This window comes from Manis pentadactyla, chromosome 2, assembly GCF_030020395.1.
Source record: "Manis pentadactyla isolate mManPen7 chromosome 2, mManPen7.hap1, whole genome shotgun sequence".
NCBI lineage: Eukaryota > Metazoa > Chordata > Mammalia > Pholidota > Manidae > Manis > Manis pentadactyla.
Genome location: NC_080020.1, coordinates 187364910 through 187392012, shown reverse-complemented (window position 1 = coordinate 187392012; position 27103 = coordinate 187364910). Strand labels below are relative to the sequence as shown.

The 27103-nt window shown below is 33.6% G+C and overlaps 2 protein-coding genes across 4 annotated transcripts in view; one reads left to right on the top strand and one right to left on the bottom strand.

The window, feature by feature from the left end:
- VRK2 (VRK serine/threonine kinase 2) overlaps positions 1-27103 on the top strand; it is a 126130-nt gene that overhangs the window by 75355 nt on the left and 23672 nt on the right. The window contains exons 8-11 of one of the 2 annotated variants that reach the window (XM_036926002.2): positions 10702-10834; positions 18997-19117; positions 21367-21437; positions 25597-25763. In XM_036926002.2, the coding sequence (XP_036781897.2) occupies positions 10702-10834; positions 18997-19117; positions 21367-21437; positions 25597-25763 (492 nt within the window). The remainder of the gene's footprint in view (positions 1-10701; positions 10835-18996; positions 19118-21366; positions 21438-25596; positions 25764-27103) is intronic. The other variant, XM_036926003.2, reaches the window with a different exon arrangement.
- The window catches only part of FANCL (FA complementation group L), a 124874-nt gene continuing 108611 nt past the window's right edge, over positions 10841-27103 (bottom strand). For both annotated transcript variants that reach the window (XM_057497185.1, XM_036926005.2), the window contains one exon: positions 10841-14000. In XM_057497185.1, the coding sequence (XP_057353168.1) occupies positions 13941-14000 (60 nt within the window). In that variant the 3' untranslated portion in view covers positions 10841-13940. The remainder of the gene's footprint in view (positions 14001-27103) is intronic.

Genomic DNA, 27103 nt, shown 5'->3' with positions numbered 1-27103 from the left:
CAAAGCCTAATTTGGCTACCCCGAAAATGAACTAAGAAACGATATGAAAGAGAACTTCCAACATCAGCACTCTCGGGAAGACTCATGCCAGAAGATGATCATCAAAAAACCCCAACAAAGATCCACGCACTGCTACAGCTGTAGATGCACTCATCCCACCAGCTCCTGGACTTGCCATGGGAATGAAGGAGATATCTAAGCTGGCCTGTGCATACAGTAAAACAACAAATTTGACTGGATCTATACTGTTGGAACTCAACCAAGAATTAGGAGAAGTGCAAATTGTAGCGCTCCAAAATCTTACAACTACAGACTATTTACTGTTAAAAGAACATAAGGGATGTGAACAGTCCCCAGGAATGGGTTGTTTTAATTTGTCTTATTTCTCTCAGACTGTTCAAATTCAGTTGGACAATATCCACCATATCATAGATAAGTTTTCACAAATACCTAAGGTGCCTAACTGGTTTTCTTGGTTTCACTGGAGATGGCTGGTAATTACAGGTATGCTTTGGTTATGTAACTATACTCCTATTATGTTAATGTGTGTGCGCAATTTAAGTAGTAGCTTAAAATATATACATGCTGAAGTTACTCTACAAGAAGATATGTCAAAGAAATAATCAATCTTCCCATGTTTTCTCCTGCCTGCTACTTCTATAGCTTTTCTTCTTCCTTCCTAATTACAACGAATTCTTAAATAGAATTCGTGCCTCATATCAAATTTACCGAGTATCATAACTCCTCCAAGTGGTAAAGATACCTCAAGACAAATGCTGGGCATAGAAGCCACAGGGCATAAATATGCAAAGAAATAAAAAGCTAACCATTTCAAACAATAAGGCTTCTCTCTCACTTACCAACTTAACATTTCCCTGTGTGGCCCCGGAAGATGACTGGTTAGCCAGAGACGGGTAAGATTCCTCAAGGGAGGAACAACCTAAGACAGGCACAGTCGCTGGGGGGTCATCAGGTGAGAAATTGGGGATCAACAGAGGTGAGGCTCAGAACCTCACCCCCCCTGTTCTGAGAGAAATCTTCTGCATATGTGGATGTTTTATTGCCCTTGTCTAGCTTGGATTAACACATAGTCTACAGGCACACACCTGATCATATACATTTGCTCTCTTACAACACTAAACTATGTTTTCTACCTTTATCTAGTATCTACCTACCACTTCAGCATTTTATTAAAAATAATAATAATAAAGAGAGAAATGTGGTATCCACATATAAATCAAGTATAAAAACCAAATGAGTATTCATATTTGAACTGTTTATAGTTCATAATGCATGAGCAAAACCGAAAGTTTCTGTGATGACTGCCCTTGTACTGTTCACCATGTAACTTATTCACTATGTAAGAATTTGTTCTCCATGTAAGAACTTGTTCGTTATGCTTCAGAAGATTGGAGACTGACGAAAATTAGGCTTGGGGAGGATTAATGATTGTGCATTGAGCATTGACTCCCCTATACAGAATTTTATTGTTGTTAACAACCATTTGATCAATAAAAATGAGAGATGCCCTAACAACAACAACCAAGAAAAAGTACACACTTCCAATTGTAAAATAAAGAAGCAACCGGGATGTAATGTATAGCATAAGGAATATAGTCAAAATATTGTAACAACTTGGTATGGTGATAGCTGGTACTTAGAATTATCATGTATATAAATGTTGAATCACTGTGTTGTACACCTGAAACTAATGTAATGTAATACTGTGTGTCAACTACCCTTCAATAAAAAATAATTATCTAAAAAAAAAAAAAAAAAAAAAAAAATGAATAAATCATTTTCTTTCCAAGCCTCCACTCCTCCTCCTATTCTCTTTTCTGTGTTTATTGAATCCTCACTTGCTCAGCCAGCCACAGCATTTTCAGTTATCTTTGACTCTCTCAAACCTCATATCCAATAATTGTGGCTTCTGCTTTGTCTGCCTTTTGTTCAGTGCCCTGGTCCCATCTCTCATTGCCTTTTTAAGGCCTGGACTATTATATTTTCTTAAATAGACTCTCTCTGTCCGTTTCCTTATGATACTGCTGGCACTGGTAACATTGTTCCTTGCCAAAAAAACCTTTGGTGACTCTTATTTGCATATAAAACTCATGTCCCAGCTTCTCAGCATGGTTCTCAAAGATTTCTGCAAATGTATGCAAACCAGTTTTCTAACTTGTGTTATATCCAGTAACCTTTCTACTCCCAATACACACTGACCCCAGGCCCTGGTTTGCCTTCTTGTGTTCTTTCTCCCTTTCTCTATTTGTGGAAATCTTAGATATTTTTCAAAGCCCAGCTCAAAGATTTGTTTCTTTCTCTGAGTCCCCCAATTGCAAATAACCTCCTCTTTTTCTAAAATATTATTAAATTTAAATCTAGTTTACTTTTCTCAGAGTCCGTGTTATCTCTAGACCTGTTGATGTGCTTATGTCATCACTCCTTCCTCTTTGTGGGACATATGGAAAAAAAAATCAGCCTCTTGGTTAGACTGACTTAGGTTCAAATCTCAACTTTGCCAGTTACTCTAAGTTTACTTATTTTGCACAGAGTACCTGATTTTACTCATCTTTTTTTCTCATTATCAAGATACTGTAAAATAACTTTCTCTTAGTGTCATGAGGGTTAAATGATTTGACTTCTGTAAAGCACTTACTGCTTTTACATAGCACATATTCATAAATATTCATTATTTTTTTTCTTGTTTAAAATTATGATTCTCAATAGTTTATCATGCTTGGTACTCAGGTATCTATTGAAAAGAATTTACTTCAGTTTTTCCAATTATTACCATCAAGTGAAATCAATAAAAATGTATTTAAACCTACTGTATAGGAGGCCTTAGAGTAGGCACTGTCATGGATACAGAAATGTATATAACATTATTTATCCTGGCCCATTGTCCCCTAGGAGTTTTCAGCCTATAAATGTGGAGCCGAGGCAAAAATAAAAGAAAAGCTAAATAACTTTATGCATTTTAGAATAGTAAATCCATGTGAATACAAGTGAAAACCCAGTATGTTGCCTTGTGGTTAAAGGAGTTACATACCAAAATAGGATTCATATAGGAAGGGTGAGTCCAGGAGGTGCAGCAGGAAGTAAAAAAGAGCACTTGGGTATCCCTGGAGGGGTGCTGAACTGAAGACAAAGGCCCTTCCCATGCAATTCACTGCAAAGAAGAGTTAACCACAGGATGTACTCTAATCATTAGTTTCACTCATCTATTTGGAAAAATAAAGCAGTGGTAAGAGCATACAAGCATCAGGAAGCAAAGGAGATGGGAAGTAAAGGTTTAAGTGCAGAACTTGAGAATGTGGCATATTATGGGTACATATCTTCCTAGACAAAATAAGAAGTTGATTTTTGTATAGGAAAGTTGTGTTTTTCATGGTCATCAGAGCCCAATTTGTTTTTTATCTTCATTTGTTCAGTGCTTTTAATCAAGGCCATGATTTACTGACCACCTGTGTCAAATATAGTTCTGAGAGAGGCAGATACTAACACAGAATTAGGAACACAAGGGTTTTTATTGGAGGGAGTATATTACCTATAAGAGATAAAAGAGGAAGCAGGATTGAACAAGGAAAGCTTTCAGTGTGGGCTGTTATGTGACACCTATGAAAGGAAAAGGGACAAGAAGGATTAGGCAGAGAGCTCAGACTATGATACAATTCTGATGAAGTCAACCACCAGAGCAAAGAGTGCCCACTAAAGAGTCTCCAATTGAATTAAAAAAAAAAGTAACTATTTACTGAATGACTGCAGTATCCTCATCATGATCATTCTTTGGCAGGGGCTGCCCAAGAGTGTGGCCTCGGCTCAAAACTGTGGCAGTTCCTAATGGTCCTGCTACTGGAGGTTGTCTGCTTATTACCCTCCTCACAGGTGAAAGGCCAGTTCTTTCTTAATGAGATTGCACCTCAATGGCTGCCATACTACCTTTTCAATAAAAAAATATTAGAATTGAAAGTCCATGAAAGCATCAGTTCAGGTTAGGTGGTTTTATGGGGGAAGGCAGCTCTAAGTAGAAGCTGGACTTAGTGAGTGTTGGGTGACTTGCATTATTTGGGCTTATCTTTTTTTTTTAATCTGTTAAATGTGGATAATGACTCACATCTTCCCTACTTATCACTTGGAGTTGTAAAAATAATAATATTAAACTGAGAACCATGTGGAAATGTAAGAGGCAATACAGTATAATAGAAAAATCTATGAAATTAAAGGAAGGCAGACAGGGCTGTCCTTTCACTCATGGAGAAAGGAAATGGTTACTAAACTCAAAAATGTTACAAAAAAATAATTTAAAATGCATTAGGGAGCTAGATATTTAACGTTTCCTATGTCTAGCATTATTACAATGAAAATAATTGCCCCGTACCTGAACCTGGTGATCTTGATTTTCCTACTATATGCTTGTCTAAAACTAGAGATATTATGTATATATTTCTACTTAAAGTGAACAATATTAACTAGTTATTGTTAATTTCACAGAAAAAGAAAATATTTTTAAAAGTTAACTGTAACCAAGTTTTACTTTAGATTAAGGGGTGGTAAACTTTTTCTGTAAAGGAAGTATTTTAGGCTTTTATGAGTACTGTGGGCCATATATATAGGTCTTTGTTGCATATCCTATTTCTTTCCTTTCCATACTTTCTTTCCTTTTTTATAATCCTATTAAAATATAAAAATTATTCTTAGCTCAAGGGCACACAAATATAGGACCTAGACTGCAAACCCTACTGTAGGTTTAGTTCTGCTTAAACTTTTTACTTCAACATTTCAGAAATGGAAGAACCCAAAATTCCACATAGTATGAAAAAAGAGAGAATAGGCTTTGATTTCCTATCAGTGCAGGTTTGAATTGTGTTTCTTTTATCAGCTCTGTGACTTGGGCAAGTTACTTAAGTAGGAATACTTAATTTCTTCATATGTAAAATGAGACCAGTGCTCTCTGGCTGGGTCATTGCCTGGATTTAATGAAATAATTTGTGAAAGGTACTTTGCCCAGTGATACCATGTAATTAGAACCTCAACAAATGTTATTTCCTTTCCTCCTTTACTATCTTGTGTGATAACATTACCCAGATTTTTTTTCTTTCTTTGAATTATTATAACAAAATTCTAAACTGTATTTCTACCAAGTTATCTCACTTAGACCTAATTGTGTCAAATTAATTTGTTGACATTTTGATTGCTTGAGATAAATTATTGACTTTACTTCCTCTTACATCAGATCTCTACCTACCAAATGCAATCACTCCTAAATTTCTTCAGTAGAGCCCCATAATCTGTAATTTGAAAATATATATTGATAGTTGTTAGTGGTAAAACTTTCATGAGAATTTTAGAGAATTGATCAAATTCTCATAGGATATTTAAGAATATAAATATTTTGAGCCATATGCTACAGTATAGATAAAATCCAAACAGAAAAAAGGTTTATATTTGGGATGGTGATGGATAGTTGCTCATTTTAGTACTTTGTTCAGTAGCCTTTTCATGTTATTTTACTGTTAATCACAACTCTCTATTAAGACCATCAGTTATGCACCTAGTATCACAGCACTTAATATATAAAGTATTTATTAACAGATCTTAAAGGAGAAATAGGCAACAGTATAATAATAGGGGCTTCAACACTCTACTTTCAACAATGGGTAGATCATCCAGGCAGAAAGTCAGTGAGGGAACATTGGACTTAAACTTCATGTTTTGGACCAGATGGACTTAACAGACATATACAAAATATTCCATGAAACAGCAGCAGAATACACATTCTTCTCAAGTGCACATGAAACATTCTCTAGGCTAGATCATCTGTTAGGTCACAGAACAAGTCTTAGTAAATTTTAAAAGTTTGGAACCATATCAAAATCTTTTCTAATCACTGTGGTATAAAACTAAAAAATCAGTTACTGGAAGAAAACTGGAAAATTCACAGAGAGAGTTTAAACAACATCCTCCTGAATAATTAGTTGGCCAAAGAAGAAATCAAATAGGAAACAAAAATACCTCAGACAAGTGAAAAAAAGGAAACACAACACACCAAAACTTATGGGCTGCAGCAAAAAAAAAAAAAAAAAAAAACAGTTCTAAGAGGGAAGTTATAAATACATTTTAAAAGAAGAAAAATCTCAAATAACTTAACTTTATACATAAGGGAACTAGATAAAAGAACAAAGCACAAAGATAGTAGAAGGAAAAAAATTAATTTCAGAGCAGAAGTAAATGAAAAGAGACTTAAAAAAAATAGAAAAGATCACTTAAACCAAGCTGCTTTTTTGAAAATATGAGCAAAATTGATAAACCTTTTGCCAGCTAAGAAAAAGAGAGAAGACTCAAAAAAATGAAATCAGAAAAAGGAGACATTAGCACTGATAACACAGAAATACTAAGAATTATAAGAAAATATTATTAACAGATATAGACCAACAAATTAGGTAACCTGGAAGAAATGGATACATTGCTAGAAGCATTCAACCTACCAAGACTGAGTCTTGAAGAAATAGATAATCTGAACAGACCAATTAGCAGAAAGGAGATTTAACCAATAATTATAAACCTTCCAAAAAGGAAAGTCCAGAACCAGATGTCTCGACTCATGAATTCTACTAAACATTTAAAGAAGAATTAAAACCAGTCCTTTTCAAACCCTTCCGAAAAAACATGAGTGTGAACATTTCTGTTTTTTTTTTTAAGAGGCCAGCATTACCATGGTACCAAAGCCAGACAACAACACTACAGGAAAATAAAATCACAGGCTAATATCCTTAATGACCATAGATGCATAAATCCCAACAAAATGTTTGCAAACCAATTTCATCAGTATATTAAAAGGATAAATGTATCATGCTCAAAGAAGGCAAAGATGGTTCAACATAGGCAGATCAGATAGTGTGATTCACAATAGCAAATGAAGGCAAAGAATCATATGATCATGTAAATACATGCAGAGGAAGCATTTCATAATATTCAACATCCTTTCATGATTAAAAACTCTCAAAAAATGTGTTGACAGGCCTCTAATGTAAAAAAGGCCAATTATGACAAGTCCCATCCAACATCATAACAGTGAAAAGGTGAAAGCTTTTCCTCTAAGATTAAGAACAAAATAAGGATGCCCATATTCACCATTTTTACTCAGTATAGTACTGGAAGTCCTACCCAGGGCAATTAAGCAAGAAAAATAAATAAAAGTCATCCAAATCAGAAAGGAAGAAGTAAAATTATCTGCTTGTGGATGACATATAGAGAAAAACCTAGACTCCATCAAAAATTCATTTGGTAAAGTTGCAAGATACAAAATCAACATACAAAGATCAGTTGCATATGATTTTACTTGTAGACACTGAGAAGTGACTGACAGTTACCATGTAGGAAGTTTGGGGTGGGTGGATGGTAAGGGAGATAAAACAGAACAAAAATACTCAATCATATAAGTTGGTTACAGAGATGGTAATACAGCATTGAGAATATAGCCAATGATTCTGTAACATCTTCCTCTGTTGATAGATAGTAACTGCACTAGTGGGGATGAGGATTTAATAATATGGGTAACTGTTGAGCAATTGTGTTGTATACTTGAAACCAATATAAGATCAATGATACCTCAATAAAAAAATAGGCTTAATTTTTAAAAATCAATTGCATTTCCATACACTAACAAGGTGCTATTGAAAAGAGAAGTTAAGAAAACAGCCCCACAGTAGCTTCAAAAAGAATAAAATATTTAGGAATAAATTTAGCCAAGAACATGAAAGATTTCTATACTGAAAACCATGAAACACTAATAAATGAAACTGAAGAAGATACAAGTAAATGGAAAGATATTGCATGGTCATGGATTGTTAGAATTAATATTGTTTAAAAGCCCACACTGTCCAAAGCACTCTGTAAATTCCAAGGCAATCTGTATCAAAATTCCAATGGCATTTTTCATAGAAATAGAAAAACAATCGTAAAATTTGTATGGAACCACAGAAGATGCTGAATAGCCAAAGCAATTCTAAGAAAGAACAAAGCTGGAGGCATTATACTCCTGATTTCAAACTATATCACAAAACTATAGTAATCAAAACAGTATGGCATTGGCATGAAAACAGACACACAGACCTATAGAACAGACCAGAGACCAGAGAAATAAGCCCATGCATATACATTCTATTGATTTTTAACAAAGGAGCTCATAATATACATGGAGAAAGGATAGTCTTTTCAATAAATGGTGTTGGGCTGACTGGATGTCCACATGGAAAAGAATGAAACTGGACCCCTTTCTCACATAACTCAAAATGGATTAAACACTGAAAGTAAGACTTGAAAACATAAAACTCCTAGAAGAAAACATAGGGAAAAGCTCCTGACTTTGGTCTTGGAAATGATTTTTTAATTTGATATCAAAAACAAAGGCAACTAAAGCAAAAATAAGTAAGTGGAGCTATATAAAAATATAAATGTTCTGCACAGCAAAGGAAACCACCAACAAATTGATTAGACAACTTATAAAAAGGGAAAGAACATTTGCAAACCACATAACCAATCAAACCTTGAGCTCACTTATGACCAAGAAGGTCTTAGCATTCCCCTCAGCTTGTTTGAATTTTAGACAGGTTTCTTCTTGACCCTATGTCCTACCTTTTTATAGAGCATTTACCTAAGAAAACTTGAAATGGTAAATTCTTTCTCAGCTGCCTTGAGATACAAGTCTTCTCCCAGCCTCTTGCCAGTTTTACAATCCAGGAGTGTCTCTCAGGGACCTCAAGCAGATTGGAGTCATCCCTTAAAAAATGTAATCATTAAGAAAGAGTGTGCCTCCATCCTCTGAGTCCCTGAGGAAGGGTAGAAGTCTAAGCACCAATTAGCAAACATAGATAACCTAGTCACATTGACCAATCTCCCTTAATATCTACCAGTACTTTTCTCTATTCAACACAGCACTTAAAAACTTTCCTTCCCACTTCTTGTTTTAGTAGAGTTCATTCTTTTTACCCTGTTAACCATAGTCTCACTCCTCTATTGCAATAGCCTTTAATAAATTCTTATCTATTTAACTTGTCCAGTGCATTTTTCTTTGACAGTGATTGAGAGCTATCTGGAGTCAGACTTGGCTCCATTTTACTACACAAGTCACGTAATTTCACTGTATTTTAGTTTTCACATGACTAAAATGGAGATAATGATATCTACCTACATGGTTTTTGTGAGGATGGCATAGGTCAATGAATGTTAAGCTGTTGCTTGCTGTTTGGTGCATTATTAGATACTCCATAAATTTTTGGTCTTACTTTTTTTTGCTAATGACTACCTAAAATGACTCTTAATAGCTTTTAAAAAAATAAAAGCTATTCATGTATTTAAATTATTTCCATTTGTTTAATTATCAATATTACATTTGGGGGGTGTCTGTTTTGCAAAGGGAAGTCTATTTAGTACTTTAAAAAGATAAAAATGCATCATAAATGATGAAAGGATGCAAACCTGTTATGCATCGGTTCCTGAGGTAAAGTTACTTATAGGGCAGAGGGATCAGTGATTTCTGAGGCCGTGTTGAGAAACAGCCTCTGTGGGAAAGAGAGACAAAACTGAAATGTATTTTCAGATATGGTAGCAAGCTTTATTCTCCAACAAGTAAAGAAAGCTCTGTGCTGTTTATAGTTTAAATTTCAAAATATCTCCTACTTGGGATACCTTAAAACTAGAAGCTTGAACTAAAATTGAAATACTAAATCTTTTAATAGATAGTATATTTTAAAATACAAGTTGTATTGCAATACTCTCTTGTCTTGAATCTACATCATGAAATTTTGTCTCAGTCCCTCAAATGTAAAGAAACACATGCAGAACAATACATTTTATAATTGAGACTGCTTTTTTTTTATGGGAAGCTGATAACATATACTTGGGAATTACTATATTCTAAATAACCTAAGCAGAATAAATGTCTAATCATAACAGTTCTCTATTCAGTCTATGCTGTATCTTAAAACTACTTCTGCCCCCCTTTTCTCTCTCCAAAAGTAATCTGAGAAAAATTAACTTGACTTGCTGACTTTTAACAATCTGTATTCTTCTGGGGGACCGTGCTTGCAATTCTGACTGACTTACAAAGATAAAGTAATGATATGGATCCATCGGAAAAGCCGAAAGTACTGTACTGATAGGCCATTCTTAAATATAATATGATGGTGATTTCTGTTTGGTTGGTTTTAAGAGTCATTACCTCATACAGTCTGTTCACTATTTGTGTATTTCCTGTTAGTGTAGATTCCTGTAACCCTTGGTTTATATTTTTAGAGTGTTTGCTCTCATTTCCTATCACTGCTTGAAACTTTTATGTTACAGGGAGGGATTACAAGAAAAGGCTGAGCCTCATAAGCTGTATGAATATAGATAAAAAGACATATTGTTGTTTATGATGTCTAGATGCCCACCTGGAGGGAAGGCGATTTAGGAGCAAAATAAAAAAGACTAAAAATCTTAAGTCAACTCAGAAACAAGATATGCCTATGATGAAGAAAGGATTTAAATTGGAAAGTTAGTTGTTATGGTCCCCCAGTTGTATATATTTTATCCTGAGGCACCACTTGGTTTAATAAAATGAAGATCTGAGGCTGTTCTTAACCAATCAGTTTCTTTAGACTTAATTATAAAGGTTATATTTTCAGAGGACAAAAACGTTATTCATTTGTTCATGTGTTCCAGGTTTATCTTGCAGATTATGGACTTGCCTACAGATATTGTCCTAATGGGAACCACAAACACTATCAGGAAAATCCTAGGAAAGGCCATAATGGGACAATAGAGTTTACCAGCTTGGATGCCCACAAGGGAGTAGGTAGGTTTCTTTTTTTCTTACTTATATTTCAGAAAAATGATTTTAGTTAAGAGTAATAAGGCTCCATGAAATGACCTTTGCAATGTCAGTTGGAAGAGTGAGAGCAACATTGGTGAGATTTTTATCAAAATAGTGAATTCCTGTTATGCTGATAAATATTCTTCTAATGAAGAAGATGTAGACTGTGACAAGTGAGAAAGGAGCAAAAGGGTGTCAAGTAAGAAAAACTTGATGCTCCTTTTGAGCAGGAAATCACTAGTTTGTATAGGTTAAGCTTAGTTGTCAGCAGTTGAAATTTTTATGCTGTTGAATATTACAGATTCAGTAAAGTTGCACATATGAGGAAATATTCTTGTTTTTCACTGTACCCTTATCAGAGCTTTAGAAGATACCATCTCTCAACAATAAGGAAATCTATTCTGAAACTATAAAGTGTTAACTTGTGGAAATCTCTTCTAGTCCCCTTTCATATATCTTACTTATTTAAACTCACTTTGATGGTATTGGAAACACATTTGCAGGTAAATTACATACATAGTCCTTTTATTGGATATTGATTGTACTGCCTTGCATTCCAAGGCAAACTTAATTCAACAATTCCCTAATTAGTTAAAGTCATAACCTATGTCTTGTATTCATTTACCATTAATTAAACCTTAGCTGTTTATTACACTGCAGTCCAAATCCAATAGCCGACCCAGAAAACCATAGAAAAGGAAGTACGAGGTCAATATTGAAAATATATGGTACCGAGTCCCACTGATGGTTGCTTTGTTCACAATCAATATGGTCAATGCAACTGTACTTTCTTAGTTGCTCTGTCAGCAAGATAAAAAGTCAATTCTAATGTTATGTTAGAAAAAATGGTGATTATTGAAAAACTTTGGCTTTCAAAATTATATTCTTTGTAAACTTTGTTTATAAAAGTATTTTCAAATGTACTAAATTATACAAATAATTTTTAAATGGCTTTGAAAGAACCATATTTTCACTTACAGGCAATTAGACATTTGCACTTGTTAATGGCTGTTGAACTGTTACCCTAAACAGATACTTTCTAATGAGTTTTAGTTGGTGTGAACAACTGTATATTATTGTCTTTTCTATTAAAAGGACCATTGACCATGTAATACAGAGGGTCTTGATCATTTTCCAGAGCAATTAAAACCCACATTAGTTTAAGGTAGGCCAATGTAAAAGTGAAACAAGTGTGTCAATTGTATACTTTCTGCCTTACAAGGAAGGACCATAGGTTAAATTTTCTGAAATGGGAATTAGCTTTTATACTTCAGATAAGAGTAAAAGAAGTCACTACATTTTTTTTTCAAAGATAGTTTGGTTAGGAAAATAACAATCACTGAAATTTAGTAGTAGCATGTACTATTTCACCATTTTCATTGTTTATGAATCAATGAGCATTTAAAGATACAAATGGGACAAAATTAAGAAATGTTGAGTCATATGTTCAATGATAGTGTTTTTTCTTTCAGTTTAAAGTAGTTTCACTCCTAATGAATTTTGTTCTTCACTTTTGCCAGATTTATTAGTATGAAAGAATTTTCAGAAACCTGGAAGTACTGTTTTGATAGTGGTATAACCAGAAATTCATCATACAGAATTTTGGTCCAGTTTTGTTAATAATGATATTAACAGTTGGGCCACTTATTTCAACTGATAGCTCTAATACTGATATAATCTGGTTTTCACTGTTAAATAGCTAAGAAACCACTGTGATTGTGGAATGAGATGTAAAGTTGCTACATGTTGGTCTGGTCAGTGTTTGGACTGTGAGATAATTCTGAAAGCCCTCTACAGTCATTTCATAGTTTCAAAGTGTTTTCATGATGCTGTCGTTGTAAAAGCTTTGAACAAATTTTCATTCTGTGGTCCATTTACATTTTTCCTCCCTAAATAATAATACATGTTGATGAGCTGGGTAGATTTCACCATGCTAGGTCTTTGGGGAGAAGATTGAACTAAAAATAATGGTAGAAAGATGCTATTACTGGGAGGACTACTCAGAAGAGAACCTATATTTCATATTTTTGGTATTTGCTGGAAAGTTATATGCTGGTGTGAATACTCATTTTTGCTATAGATTTCACAGGATTCCTATGAAAAGTAGATTCCCCTAATGCATTTAAAATAGAATTTACACTAAGCTTTTAGGCATATCTCTATATATAGATACATATCTCTCTCTATATATATATACACATAGACATGCATATACACACATGCATATACACATATATGCACATACATACATGCATATATACAGATGTATATGTGTAATACATAGGTACACATAAGTATATATGTTATTTGCTGAAGTTTTAATATGCAGCTAAACATATATATACATAATCCTCAAATGTTTGAATACTATTCATTCCTGAAGTTTTACATTTAAGTTTTCAAAATAAAACATTCACTTTAGAATTTTATTAGAAATGAAGTAATCATTTAGTCATATCTGGAAACCAGAATAAATAAGGCCATAAATCCTGCAGAATATTTTCTGTGTTTACTTTCAGTACAGTCACTATGTAGTTTAATCTCAGAAAAATCTTTCTATACTAGTCTAGCTCTGAGATCAAATAAATACTGAGAAAGATAATGCAAAGGAAAACATAAAGAGCAAAACAAGTTATCACTAGGAAATATAACCTCTAGTTGTCAAAGCATTTACATATGTGTCAGGGATATTTGTTTGGTCAGACCCAAAGAAATATTCAGGCTTCAATGTAAAACTGACTTATGCATTAGCCATTTAACAGAGACTGTTAGCAGAGATCAGACAGTCTGATCAGGCTACTTTTTGTAGTGGTTATTTAGAAAGTGAAGCTAACTCATTTTCTTGTAGATTAGTTGGATTTTTTAAATGAAGGAACTTGTATAAGGTGCCAATCAGCAGTCTCACCTAAGCATTTTTTAGTTCAGCATTATGTAAAAGCAGGGTAGCTTGTATTATTACAAACCAAGAAATATGAGTAGGGATAGATAGTGGTAGATGGACAGATGGATGAATAGACAGGTAACTATCCCTGGAACTATCATACATCTCTGTACATACCTGTATGTGTTTTAAAACTTGCAGTAATTCTTATCCAGATTCAGTTCTCTTGTATGATCTAAAGCATTTTCTGAGTGGCTGAAGTAGTTCCTATAGTATAAAATAAGAATAATAGATGTTGGGCCTATCTCTTCTATTACGAATTTTTACTTCATAAATTTATGCTTCATAAAAACTAACATGTATAAAAATTGACATATTTTGGGCTTGTTTGATAATTAAAGAGAATTATATCTGTATCAGATAGTCAGATACACTATTTTAAAATTTGTTACATTCTTAGTAATGTTAAAAAGCAATATTTGGATCAATGTGTGGTATGGATTTTTGTAGATTTTTCTACTCACTGAGGCATGCAGTCAATACCTAATTTCTCTAGAGATATACTACATTTAACATACTGAGCTTTTTTAAATACTTCAGGCCTGTACTTGGAGTGTATAATACTTGTTAGGATTTGACAACATTGATGACCATAAAATATGTCTAAATTGCATTTTAAATGTCCATTTGTTTATGTAATGTAATATATTCAATATTAAGGAAAGAAATACATTACATTTTTATTTTTGTCAATTTCTACAGTATATATAATCCAAGTGTTGTGTTATTTCTTGCCTAGTTTCATTTCATTCCAATCTAGCACTACAGCTTACAAATATATGTGAAATAAACTGAGAATGTATTTTCATGTTACCAAACTTGGGAAAATGACATGTTTTACACAATATTTATCTTCTTAAACAATAATTCAAAAAAGAGAACCCATTTTCAATTATGATAGCATATTATAGTAAACCATCATGGTACTGATGTGCTCTGTTGAATCTGTTATAGTCAGAAGAATATAGTGTTGATTTGACTGCTATTAATTGTCTTTGGTTGATATAAACAGTAATGAGACCCTGTTCCTTCTATATGGCATAACCCAATTTTGACATTCAACATGACTGTTAAAGTCTTGACATGGGTCTTAGACTGGTTGGTTGGGTTAAGATTATACATTTGGCCTAGTGTAGGATATACCTTTGTTCTGTTGAGTAACTTTTCCTAAGTCTCACACAGTAATGTTTCCCAAAAAATCTAAAGCTTAAAATATAAAAGGTACTGAAAAAAAATGAGAGAGACCTGGTTTTAATATTTTATTTGAAATGTGACATATGGTATTTTACTTTCCTAATATCCTTTTTAAAGTTGCAATAATTTGTAACCATCATGAAATTTTCTAGCTCTTTATACATCTGAATTGACAAAATATTGAATAATACAGGTTACTAGATGGAAAAATTAAAAAAAAACTTCATTCCTTAGTCACCATTCACTTCATCAGTTGAGCATCTTACTGAGATATATTCTACTTTTTCAAATTTACTTTATTATTTCCTACCAAACCTTGTTTTACTTCATAATGTTACTCTATATAAGAAATAAAAGTAAACAGGAAATACTTTAGGGAAATAACCTGATCCATCTTGAGATTAACACTTACTTTATCTCCCAATGTCTCTTTCATTCCATTCAGTGAATTGGGCCCAGATAATTTTATTCAAGTTTATCATTACAATAAGGACAAATTCTCTAAGGTAACTTGTCTGTTGTTCTCATAGCAGCTTGGAAGAACCACTTAACACTTTATAAGTTAATGTTTAAACTAGACACACTTCATTAGAATGAAGTAGTTTAAAAGAAATAGTCTTCATGAAAGTTGTGAAAAATTTTTTAGTGTTAACAGCTTAGACTTTAGGATCTGCTGCTTGTTTACTCCTTGCCAGAACAACTGTCTTTGTGTCAGTGTGTCTTTTGGTGTTTTTAAGTTAAAATGGCTGCTTCAAATACTTCCCTAACTATGAAGTAGAATACATATGTTGTTTAAATGGTGTTAGAACTAACGATGGAAGCAAAGTAATTACTAAATTGAGTGTAGGCTTTGGATTCTGAAAGGCTTGGATTTCAAGTCACAGCTCTGTCAATTTTTGCTCTGATACTAAGCAAGTTATTAATCTCTCTGAGACTCCTACTTGTCAAGAGGGTTAATCATACTTACCTATGTGAATGCTAAGATGATTAAATGAGATAATATAAAAGCAGAGAGATCTGCACAGTAGCAGCTCTGTAAGTTAAGTCAATTATTTTCATTTTACTTATGCATTCTAATGTCAGGTGTTTCTGGAATCTGCTTTCTAGTGAATAGAATTCAGATTCTCACCTGTGCTATTGTTTTTTCTTGTTGTTATTGCTACTCTTAGCAGTACTTTAGAAATGTTGAGCAGTTGAGAACACCACAGGCTTTCAATGAAAAAAGTCATTTACATGTTCCATATTAATAAGCTAATTAAAATTAGATGCAAAATTTTATTTAGAAACTAACAAGAGTGTGGAGAAAAAAACATTAATAACTGAATCTTGCTACATTTCCAAGGAGTAGCACCATAAATAAAAGTTTCATCTTAAAAGAAACCTATATGAAAATATGCTATTAAAGATTAAGTATCAAATGTAACTGAAGAACCTATTTTAAATTATACGGAAATGCAAACTTTACCAAAAAAATCCATATTTTTCAACTTGCAAATAAAAAAATTTTTTATATCATTAGATATTAATAGACCTCTTCAACTATGATCAATTCTTGTTCTTTATTTTCAGCATTTTAATTTTTATATCATTAGATATTAATAGACCTCTTCAACTATGATCAATTCTTGTTTTTTATTTTCAGCATTTTAATTTTAACTATATTGAAATAATATAGTGAATATCCAAATATTCAATTCCTAGATTCAGTAATTGTCATATCACCTCTATTTTGATTGTGTATTTTAAAGTCAATTAGATAAATGATCAATTCATTGTTAATTACACACACATAGATGCTAATATTGTCATCTAAAATATTTATTTTTAATTAATTTAACAGATATTAAAGTTACTCTTCTGTGTGCAATAGCTGTAAAGAAGATAAAATCACTGGTAGAATCTTAGAATTTAACTTCACTGAAACACATGAAACTTTGCCATTTATCCTCCTGGAGGGAATCTCAGGGAGAAGTATACTTACTCTTTAATGGTGGGAGGAGTGAAGGCAGGATTTTTATTTAACATTACCTTGTATTTCTACAGAGTTTAGTGGAAACACTGATAAAACATTTACCTAATCATAGTCATTAGTGTATATATGTATTAAAAGAAAAATAAAGGCTGAAAAGTGTGATCATGTATTTTAATTCGGGTAAGACCAAACTATGATAGTGAAGTAAAGTTAACTCTCCAAGGGCTATTTCAGATGAAGACCAGTTTATGAAAGATTGACTTCAGAAATCTAAATGACTTGTCATTACTTACAGCTTCATATCAATTAATCCCTCAGTTGACGGGTGAGGGGAAGTGTCTGGGAAGGTTCATTCCATTTTAATTCTGATTGTTTTTCCCTCAAAGGGCCTCCTTCTTGTGTGTAGCCTATGTAGTCCAAACAGGTGCCAGAATATAATTTTTGGAAAATTAAAGGATCTGAATTTTTTTAAGTGGGTAATCAGGAATTGCCGTAATGGAAAAGGGACTAGTGAACACATCTGTACAAATGGAACCATTCCATTATTAGTGGGAGATTTATTACTGAAGAAATCACTACAGAACAGCATGGTAGAAGATTGTTTGTATTTTCATAGGAGAGCCAAGTCTTGCATTAGGACATTGTTGAAGCTTGCGCAGGAAGTATATGGCACCCATGGGACTACAGCATTCTGCTAAATGGAAGGGCCTCTAATAATCCAGTACTGTAATATAGTTAAGATAGAGTGTGTGCAAGAGCTAATCTTGTCTTCTGCTGTTATATTAGCTTATGTATGGTAACCAAAAGTAGTTACGATGTGCTAGCAGCATTGTTCTTTAGTAGAAGACTTTTTAAATTAAAAACTACATTTACTGAGTGACTTTTCAGAGTTCCTTTAATGAAAAATAATAAAATAGGGTACCTGTTTACAGCAGATTTAACAGCCACATATTGCACTTAGGAGATTTTATATCCCTACGCAGATGAACATTCAAGCAACGGTAGAAATGTAAATACCGGCCTATTTCACAACAATTTGTAATGGTTATAAAAATGAGTCTTTCTTGTTAATGTTTTGGAATTTTGTTAATGTTTTAATCTTTATTTCAGTAATATTTGTTATATTTGATGTTTCTTAGATTTCATTGTCCATCATTTGAAATAAGGCACTTTAAAAAATACAGTAAGTTATGATAGAACTGGTCTTCAACATTTAATAGTTCAATAAAAATATTTACAGTGGCCTAAAAATGTTCTTTTATTTATAAGCTACCACCACATTCAATTCTGAAAGCATCTGTTTGCTTCAAAATCTACTTCCCACCACTTACATGCACATCATTGCTTCACCTTTATTTTATTTTCAGGATGCATGACTAGAATTTTACCTTAGTATTCCTTATATCTAAAAAGAATATTTGCAAAATTTTAGAACCGTGTACCCCAAACTGTAAGCGTATTTTATCCTGTACTTTCATTTAGTTGAAAACTCTTCAGACAGACCTGTGTTTTAATACTGCACACTAGATGGCAGTTTTGCCATATTCTTCAACTTCAATTGCTAGTAGTGTGAGTGCAACAGGAAAGGCCATCAGTGTTTAGTCTGCACTCTGAGGGTCTCTGCATGACCAATGCAGACCCCATGGACTTCCTGTAACATATGTTAGCAATTTAGCTGCAGACATTTATTTCTTTGTTTTACTGCTTGGCTCTTTGAGAAAGTGTTGGTGCCAGGTTATGGGTTGTCTGGATCATGTCAGAGGCCATGGAGATCAAGTTCATATGACAGGCCAGACTAAGGAAGGATGAAGTTGGAGGAGGTGAGGAAACTGACCCTTACTTTCAACAGCAACAAGTCACTGACTGTGGACTGGGGCCAAATGCCTGGGCGTTTAAGTTTTACTCCAGCTGAACAAACAAAACATACTGCCCATTTGGCTTTTACATATTTCATCAGTGGTAGTTCATTCACTGATTTCTCTATTTCTCAAAACTTGCTTATTCTGCTTCTTTCTCTCTTAATGCTTGCTTCTCTAGCTCTGTCCAGACGAAGTGACCTTGAAATCGTTGGCTACTGCCTGCTGCGGTGGTTATGTGGGAAACTGCCCTGGGAACGGAACCTGAAGGACCCTGTGGCTGTTCAGACTGCTAAAACAAAGTACAGCTTTTCAAGTATTCTATCATGTACAGCAACAGGTCTGAAGGGATACATTAAAGGGAGTTAATATCCTAGAGAAGACTGTCATTCACCCAAGATGATAACCAAAGCAAATTTCTTAAATATGAAAAATGTTTAAAAAAAAACAGTTTACCGACATAAATTCCATTAAATTAATACCTATAAAATCACATGTACATAAGTTGTAATGTAAAATATAAAGTGAAATATTCGTTCCTCTACATGGTGTTTTCTAAAGCTTATATTCTAGGTGGTGGTATTTTCAAGGAAGAATATTTTCAAATTAGCATTATGTAAGTATATGGAGACAGTCTGAGCTTGGTGTGATTCATATTAACTGTGCAAAGCAGAAATGTGAAATGGGAAAAATAAGGCTTACATTTTTCAAGTGAAAACAACATACCTCCTTTTTAATTCTGTATCTTGGAGGGAGTATATTTTGTTTCTTAAGGAAGAAACAAAATTTTTATATGAGGTGTTTATAAACGAGAATCTTGCAGCCACATAAACATTTTCAATATTCATACTCAGTTTTTATCACCTAGAATCTGTTAGCATGAGAATTAGGTCAGACTGAGAATAGAATATGTTACTATTTTACCATTTTTTCATTGATCAGGCCAAAGAAAAAGTCAATTGCATGTAGCATAAAATTTTCAGTTTTTCATTATATACCAAGATATGCATAACAGTAGTTATCCACAGATATATCACAACTAGGAAAGGCAGCTATGTTTTAAGTAGGGCAAGTCACAACAGAAGTTTACAAAAGGAATAGCTGCTCCCTAGAAATCAATCTTCAAATTCAGTGTAGCATTAGTTCTTTATAGAGAGAAAGGATAGCCTGCAGATGCAGAATAATAGACTACATTTTTAAATACTGACATACATTATATGAAATATTTCTCCACATGGAATCTTGATCGTCCTAGCCCCTCTTCTAAAACTAACACATTTATATAAGTCAATATTAGAACAATCTAATCAGTTATTTACTGCAGTAATTGGTGTGCCCATATTAACCCTCATGTAACTGACATTTTTCAATAAATGGGTCAAGTCAAAGCATAGTAATCGGCACATATAAACAGTCTCATATCCAATTTTTCTCCTCAATTTAATTTGAATAATGTACTTTATTTTAAAAACTAGCATTTTAATTCTAATGATTGTATCTATTTTTTTTTACTAAGACTAATACAATTTTAGCCCTGTTAATATGCATATATAGATGTATTCATTGTAGATATTTAATGAATATGCCCAAACAATAAGACATCATGTATAATAGTAAAATGTAATGCTAATAAACACAACCTCCATTTACATTTTGGGGTATTAATATCTTTATTTTGATATGTTTATTATAAACCTACAACCCATTAAAGCTATTATCATATTATAAAGTTTATAATTAAGGTAATCCATAGATATTTTCAAACTTCTTATAATACATAATACATAATCACAATTTACTCAGCTTGCTGAGAAGGCATAACACTGATTTCCCTGTAAGGTCATGCTTGCATATACAACCATAATACTATATCTCCCTTATGCCCTTTATTTTCCTGACATAGGTTGATATTACATCAGTGCATTTGTTGTGCAATTCTGCCTCTGTCAGAGTTGTGAATCAAAAATTCATATCCATAATTTTAGTTGAATGTATATATATTTGTGGGTGAAGCAACTTAAGTAAATTGATCTTGTTATGAAAACTTTCCATCTAAAACACTGGAACATATTAGAATAACGCATTTTTATTTTGTCCTTTGGATATTTCTTGTTAACCTGTTTAATTATAGGATGGCATAAAACACTGCCCAATGGAGAATAATATACATAAATAATTAAATAATTTACCCCTCCACAATGGTAAGTACCTGAGGAAAAATATCCTGAAAATTCAGATTTTTTCTATGTATTTTTTGTTTTTTAAGACAGATACCCCTACTTCTACATCTACAAACTCTGAATTAAAGCATTTAAGCTGTAATTCTACATTTAGTTTCTTAGTGATTGCTATGAAATCGATCAGTGAGAACTGAGGGATTCTCTCACCCCTGTCCCCATCTTGCCCTCTTACTCATTATGGGTAGGTGAAAAAAAGTATTGGAAATCACAATATTGGTGACACACCAACACAGAATTCTAGTTTTGTTTTCTAATCAAAACAGTGAATCACAGGATTACAAACAATTGTGCATCACTTTACTTTGTTTTAGGCTGTTGGATGAACTCCCTGAGTCAGTGCTTCAATGGGCTCCTTCCAGAAGCAGTTGCTGTAAGTCAAATGGTAACTTCTGCTTTTTCCTGTGTGGTTTACAGGTCACTACATGTGTCATTCTTGTTTTTAGCTTTTGCTTAATCCACCTCCTCCTTTCCACAGGGTGAGAGGAAACTCTTCAGGGTTACAGATAGGTTGCTAGAGAAGGGGGTGTTTAGATTCTCTTTGACATTCAAATACAATGTCACATGAAAATATTTAGGCAGTATTCTAGGCTTTGCTGATTTTGTTTTATTTTAGATACATATTTTGAGAATCATGCATAGGTATAATAGTCAACTGTATCTAGTATTTCTCAAGTTGACTTTCTGGTTTTGCTCCTCTGTATATTGCTTAAATAAAATAAAGTTGATCTAAGGAAAGAATACTTTCAAATCAGTAATTCAAAAACCTAAATCATTACTTAAACACTTGAATACTGTTTAGACTTGGGTTATACCAACTTAACAGCCAGCAAAATAATTTTGGATTGGCAAAGGCATATAACTTTGAAACTTGGAGGTATTTATCATTAAATGGTTTTCTTTTTCAAATTAATATAGAGTGTTTGATAATTCTTTAATTGACCGTATTATCAGTAAAAATAGTCAATTCAGAATTACTCAAGTGCCTGTCTTTTACATGGGCATGCATGGTACAGTGTTCAGCACCAATCTAACAACTGAGTTTGACTGTCTTGTAGAAAAGAGCCCACTTCTGTTGTCTTGCTTGCTTTTTCTCAGATACAGATAAACAGAATGACTCTTGCTCTCTATTTATATTGGACAATCTCAACGTTAGCTTTTAGCTGACTTACAAAAGTAAATATGTACAATGACCCTCTTGCTAAGGTCAAATAATATCAGTTTCCATCTGAGAGTTAAAAAGTAGCGTTAAATCATCTTAAACTTACATTTACAGCCCTTCTTTGACAAGAAACCAAAGTTTTCATTTCCATAGGTAACAAGAGGACAAACCAGTCCTGCTTTCCTACCTCCATTTCCCAAGCCCCATAAGTCTGCCCCAGTGTCAGTCCTCTGTGTCGCTCTTTGTATAGTCCCTTTTCTTCTGTTGGAGGGGTTGATCAGGACAGTATTTTCAATTGTGGGGATGGGCTAAAGGATGAAAGTTTTTCACTTTTCTAACTGTACTGAGTACCCTGGTCAGAATGCCAATATTCCTTTTTGGCTAATACTCTTACTGGCATTTTTACCAAGTCATACAGTTTTTGTTTCACTCAATAGGAGAGCAAAAAAGAGAGATGGGGAGATGTCAAAAAACGTTGTAAGTGTATATCTCCCTTACTTTTCCTGTTCCTCCTACACATAACATAACTGCTCAGTTTAGGCTTAGAAAAAAGAAAACCTAGATGCTCAGAGTTGTACGGAGTAAATGCTTGTGGGCCCCTGTATATTCTGTGACATTTTTGCTGCTTGAGATAAGAAGATTAAGTGATAAATGATAGGAAGAGTGCCAGGTTCCTGTTTTTTCAGTAAAACTATTTATTTGAGTCTGTGCTATTATTTTATAAAATGCAGGTATCTGTTCCTAAAGCACAAAATGTTGAAACTTTAATATTAACTGAAGGTCTCAAGTTATTTGGTTGTGCCTAGGAGAGTGGGTATTGCAAGCATGAAAATCAATCCAATTTACAAAAAGTTTGTTGGGGAGGAAAAATTTTCTGCCCTTCAAGGTTCTTCTTGATGTTATAAAAATCAAATTGACATGAGACAGATTAATAGGAGAAAATGAAATTTAATTTTGTATATACAGGAACCCCACATACATGAGAGGTTTAAAGATGGAAAGGTTAAATGAGATATTTATGCCCTCCTGGGCTGAGGAGTGGGATAGGGGCTTGGGGCTTTAAAGGGGAGGAGGGCAATTCACCAATAAGAAAAGCAGGTATTTGGTAATTAGATGTTTGCCCTGCCATACAGATGGGTCACTCAGATAAAATTTATCTCTGGTACAAACTCATTTTGGTAAAGGCCCCAATTTAGATTCTTCTAGGTGCTTAAGGGAGGGGCAGAAGTTTCTCATGAATCCACAGGGTCTTGATTGCCTTCAGCTCAAAACAGTCCACAGGACAAAGTGGCATATTTTAGAGACACTTGTTTTGAACACCTTCAGTTTTATACTAAGACATTTTATTAAACAGCCTGAAGTTTGTAGTGTGCATGTCCAACTGAATGTAATAATGTTTGAAGTTTCTATCTCTTGAAATGATAATCAGTAATAATAATAATAATAATAATTTCACTTGCTTAGATTCAAGAATATCTTAATTTCATACTGCTCACAGCATTTTGTCTTATAAGCTCTGGAAATATGCTAGTAAATTTAAAAATTATACTTAATATAATAAATCCAGTTCTTGGAAGGGTAGCATTTAAACTAGTACTACATCACAATAGTCTAAGCTTTAGGTTTATAATAATAAATTTATAATGAAGGTGGCTTTTTTCTCCCTCTCCTATCTCACTGGTACTTAATTTTTTTTCAAGCCCAGAAGCATGAAGGCTTTGCAGTACTGCTGCCAAGTCTTCCATTGTCTTCCAACAATTTGTGTAGAGTGTTCCCAACATATTTATCTCTTTCCTCCATTTGGGATATTTTGGCTAATAGAATTGTAATACATACAAAACTTGGCATACCAATCCTGAAAGAACCAAAGAATAACATAAGATATATATATTAAAATGGTAGTGACTATAATTTAACATTTTTCTCTTTGGCCATCCCTTCAAGAACTGGACGCTCCTGGTGGGCTCCTGGAAGCATGAGTTTTCAGTTGATGAAGCTGTAGCATTTGCTAGTTAGCAGAGGTCTGGTGGACCAAGTAGTAGATAACAGAATTTGATGGACACTAGAGAGGAAGAAAGTGGGTTCAGTTACCACAGTATCAACACCACCACCCTAGAGCCAGGAGTCCTCATTCAGCTCCAACAGCCTTAGGTTCCCAGAAGACAGCTGTGGGCAATAGGGTATTATAAAATGGTCACTTTCTGACTTTCATGGAGAAAAGAGGTAATGACCATTCCTTTTAGAGTTTTTGCCTGTAGGGAGTGAAACCCAGTGTCTCTGCAGTTCCCTACTTGAACTGAGGTAGGCCCTGGAGGGGAAATGAAGGATTAGAAAATCACTCCTATCAGCCCTATCAACCCACAAAGCTTCCCAGATTTGCCCAGCATGGGATATAGACAATTTAGTGAGAAAGTTAAGAGGTACTTATAACCTGAATCAGTAATAAGTTTTTGAAAGGGAAAGGCATGTAAAACTAGTTTGTAGAATATCTAAACATCTCTGTGAACACATGAAAACATGCCAGTGAATAAACCCTATATGGTCTTATCACTTACGTATGTCTCAATTCTAGATTGAACCTCAATCTGAAACAAAAATGCAAACTACATCTGTGTCAAGGCAACTGTTTATAATTTCTGGCTACTCATTGTACTTATGTTTGTAGTTCATAACTTTTTGGATGGGCGTGGTGGTTTACTGTATAGTCTTAGGGCAGAGATTACGTTAGAGAAAAAATAAAAGGTGGTAACTTCTCATCCTTCTGCTTTCTCAGAAGACAATGCGGCAGATGCACTGGGCTAGCTAAGTAAGGAGGACCTAAGGGAGGTTTGGTGAATTATAAAGTCAGCAATGTCTAAAAACATAGAATTCAAGGTCATATCTATGTCCTGTTCATCATCCCAAAATGAAAACCTTAATTAAAATTTGCAGTCATATTGTTCCTTTCAGGTAAGTTCGTAAGTAACATTTGTTTTTAACTGATTTAATGCTTCAGCATAAAAGTATGAACCAAGTCTACTCTAATATATTATTCATGTAGTTCTTAGTAGTTGTACCCAATAAATCAAAATCACTATATTTTTAATTTGCTTCCTCTGATAAGATTATGTATTGTAAGTATATCAATAAAGGTTTATAAAAAAATTACTAGTTTCTCCCATCTTTTGAAATCTGGATTACTATATTTCAGTCATTTGGGATATCATTTAAAAAGGACTTTTCATTGAATTGTTCATTCTTTGTTCAGGATGTGTGTGTGTGTGTGTGTGCATATGCATGCATGCATGTGTGAGAAAGAACAGAGATTTTGAGACTGAGATTTTGAGGAAATATGAATTGACAATTTTTGCCAATTATGAATGACATGTTTAATGCTTCACAGGTGAAATAGCCCAATATTTGGCATGTGCTTATAATTTAGCATATGATGAAAAACCAAATTACCAAATGCTCAAGAAAATTCTGAACCCAGGTGGAATGCCTTTAGGACCACTGGAATTTTCCACCAAAGGAGAGAGTATAAATGTGTATACTCCAAACAATCAAAAAGTAAGTAATGTAGTCCATGGGATCCTACAATTATGCTTTTCTACCAAATGAAGTTGTTATAGGTCTCATCATGAGTCTGACAACCCAGTTTCTTATTACATTTAATTCCTATTTCCCATAATTCAGCTCCAAGAAATTTTGTGGAAAGTTGTGACCTATTGTCTCTTAGAGAAAAATAGTAGGATATATGGCCTATTTAGTGTACTATTAAAGAAATAAAGCAATCACTGATGTCATAGAGATATGACTAGGGCAAGATAAAAGGTTAATTCTGACTTTATTCATAAGAACTTTCATTTACTGCTTTTTCTCATGTTTTTCTTTAATTTGATAGTGATATGCTTAGATTTAACCTGATTATTTGCATCTGCTGATATTTCAATCTATAGAAGTAATTCTTTTTAAGAAGTTTTATTTTTAAAGTTACAACTGCTCCTTTATCTTCCAACAAACTCCCTTACACCAACTTACAGAAAAAAAAAAATTAGAACTTGAAAGAATATAAAAGAATTAGGACTTAACTTTTAAAAGGGTTGGGGGTAAGCTGAGACTTCTGTCAGCAGCATTAATGGACAGGCAACTAAATGTCCAGTCCTTCCTTGACACTATCCATATGTAAAAAACATTTTTCCTGATGCAAGTACAATAAGGTGGGGTCAGGATGCCATTCATTTTTAATATTTCTTATGAACTTTGGATCATCACAAGTGTTCATGAGCCAAGAATGCAGGATACAAACTAATGTGACTGATAGGCTGCTAGATGAATGGTGAGTCAAGTATCAGTGCACAGATGGTTCTGATTTGCTGAATTTTGTAGCTGTTGCAACTGAAGACATAAAATATCCTTCTACTCATAAATTAGCTCTTTGGAAGCAAAACCTTGGCACCAGAGCTTTACAACCTTCAATTAGTAGGGAAAGAAGTATTTGAATGACTGTGGTATTGACATCTGTAGGCCTGCATAGTAATCATTCCTAATAGAAGAGAATATCTGTTTGAGGAGGTTTTGCATGGCTAATTAACTACCAGTGAGAATATGTAATTTTTTCATGATCTCCTGATTGTCACCTTTCTCTCATGATACAATTACATTTTATTGTTGCAAGTGCCTCACAAACCAATTGTCAGCACTATTTACGTATTGCAGAAGGCAGAACAAAAGTTCATGTTTAATAAAAAGCCACTGGATTTTGATCTTGGTAATTACTGAGACTTATTTTAACAGTTTTATTGACTTTTGTGTTTTTATCACTTTTGCAACAAAACAAAGAGCCATTTCCTTGACACAGTATTTCTCTTGCAATAATGGTCATCACTTAATCTACACTAATTTAAGTA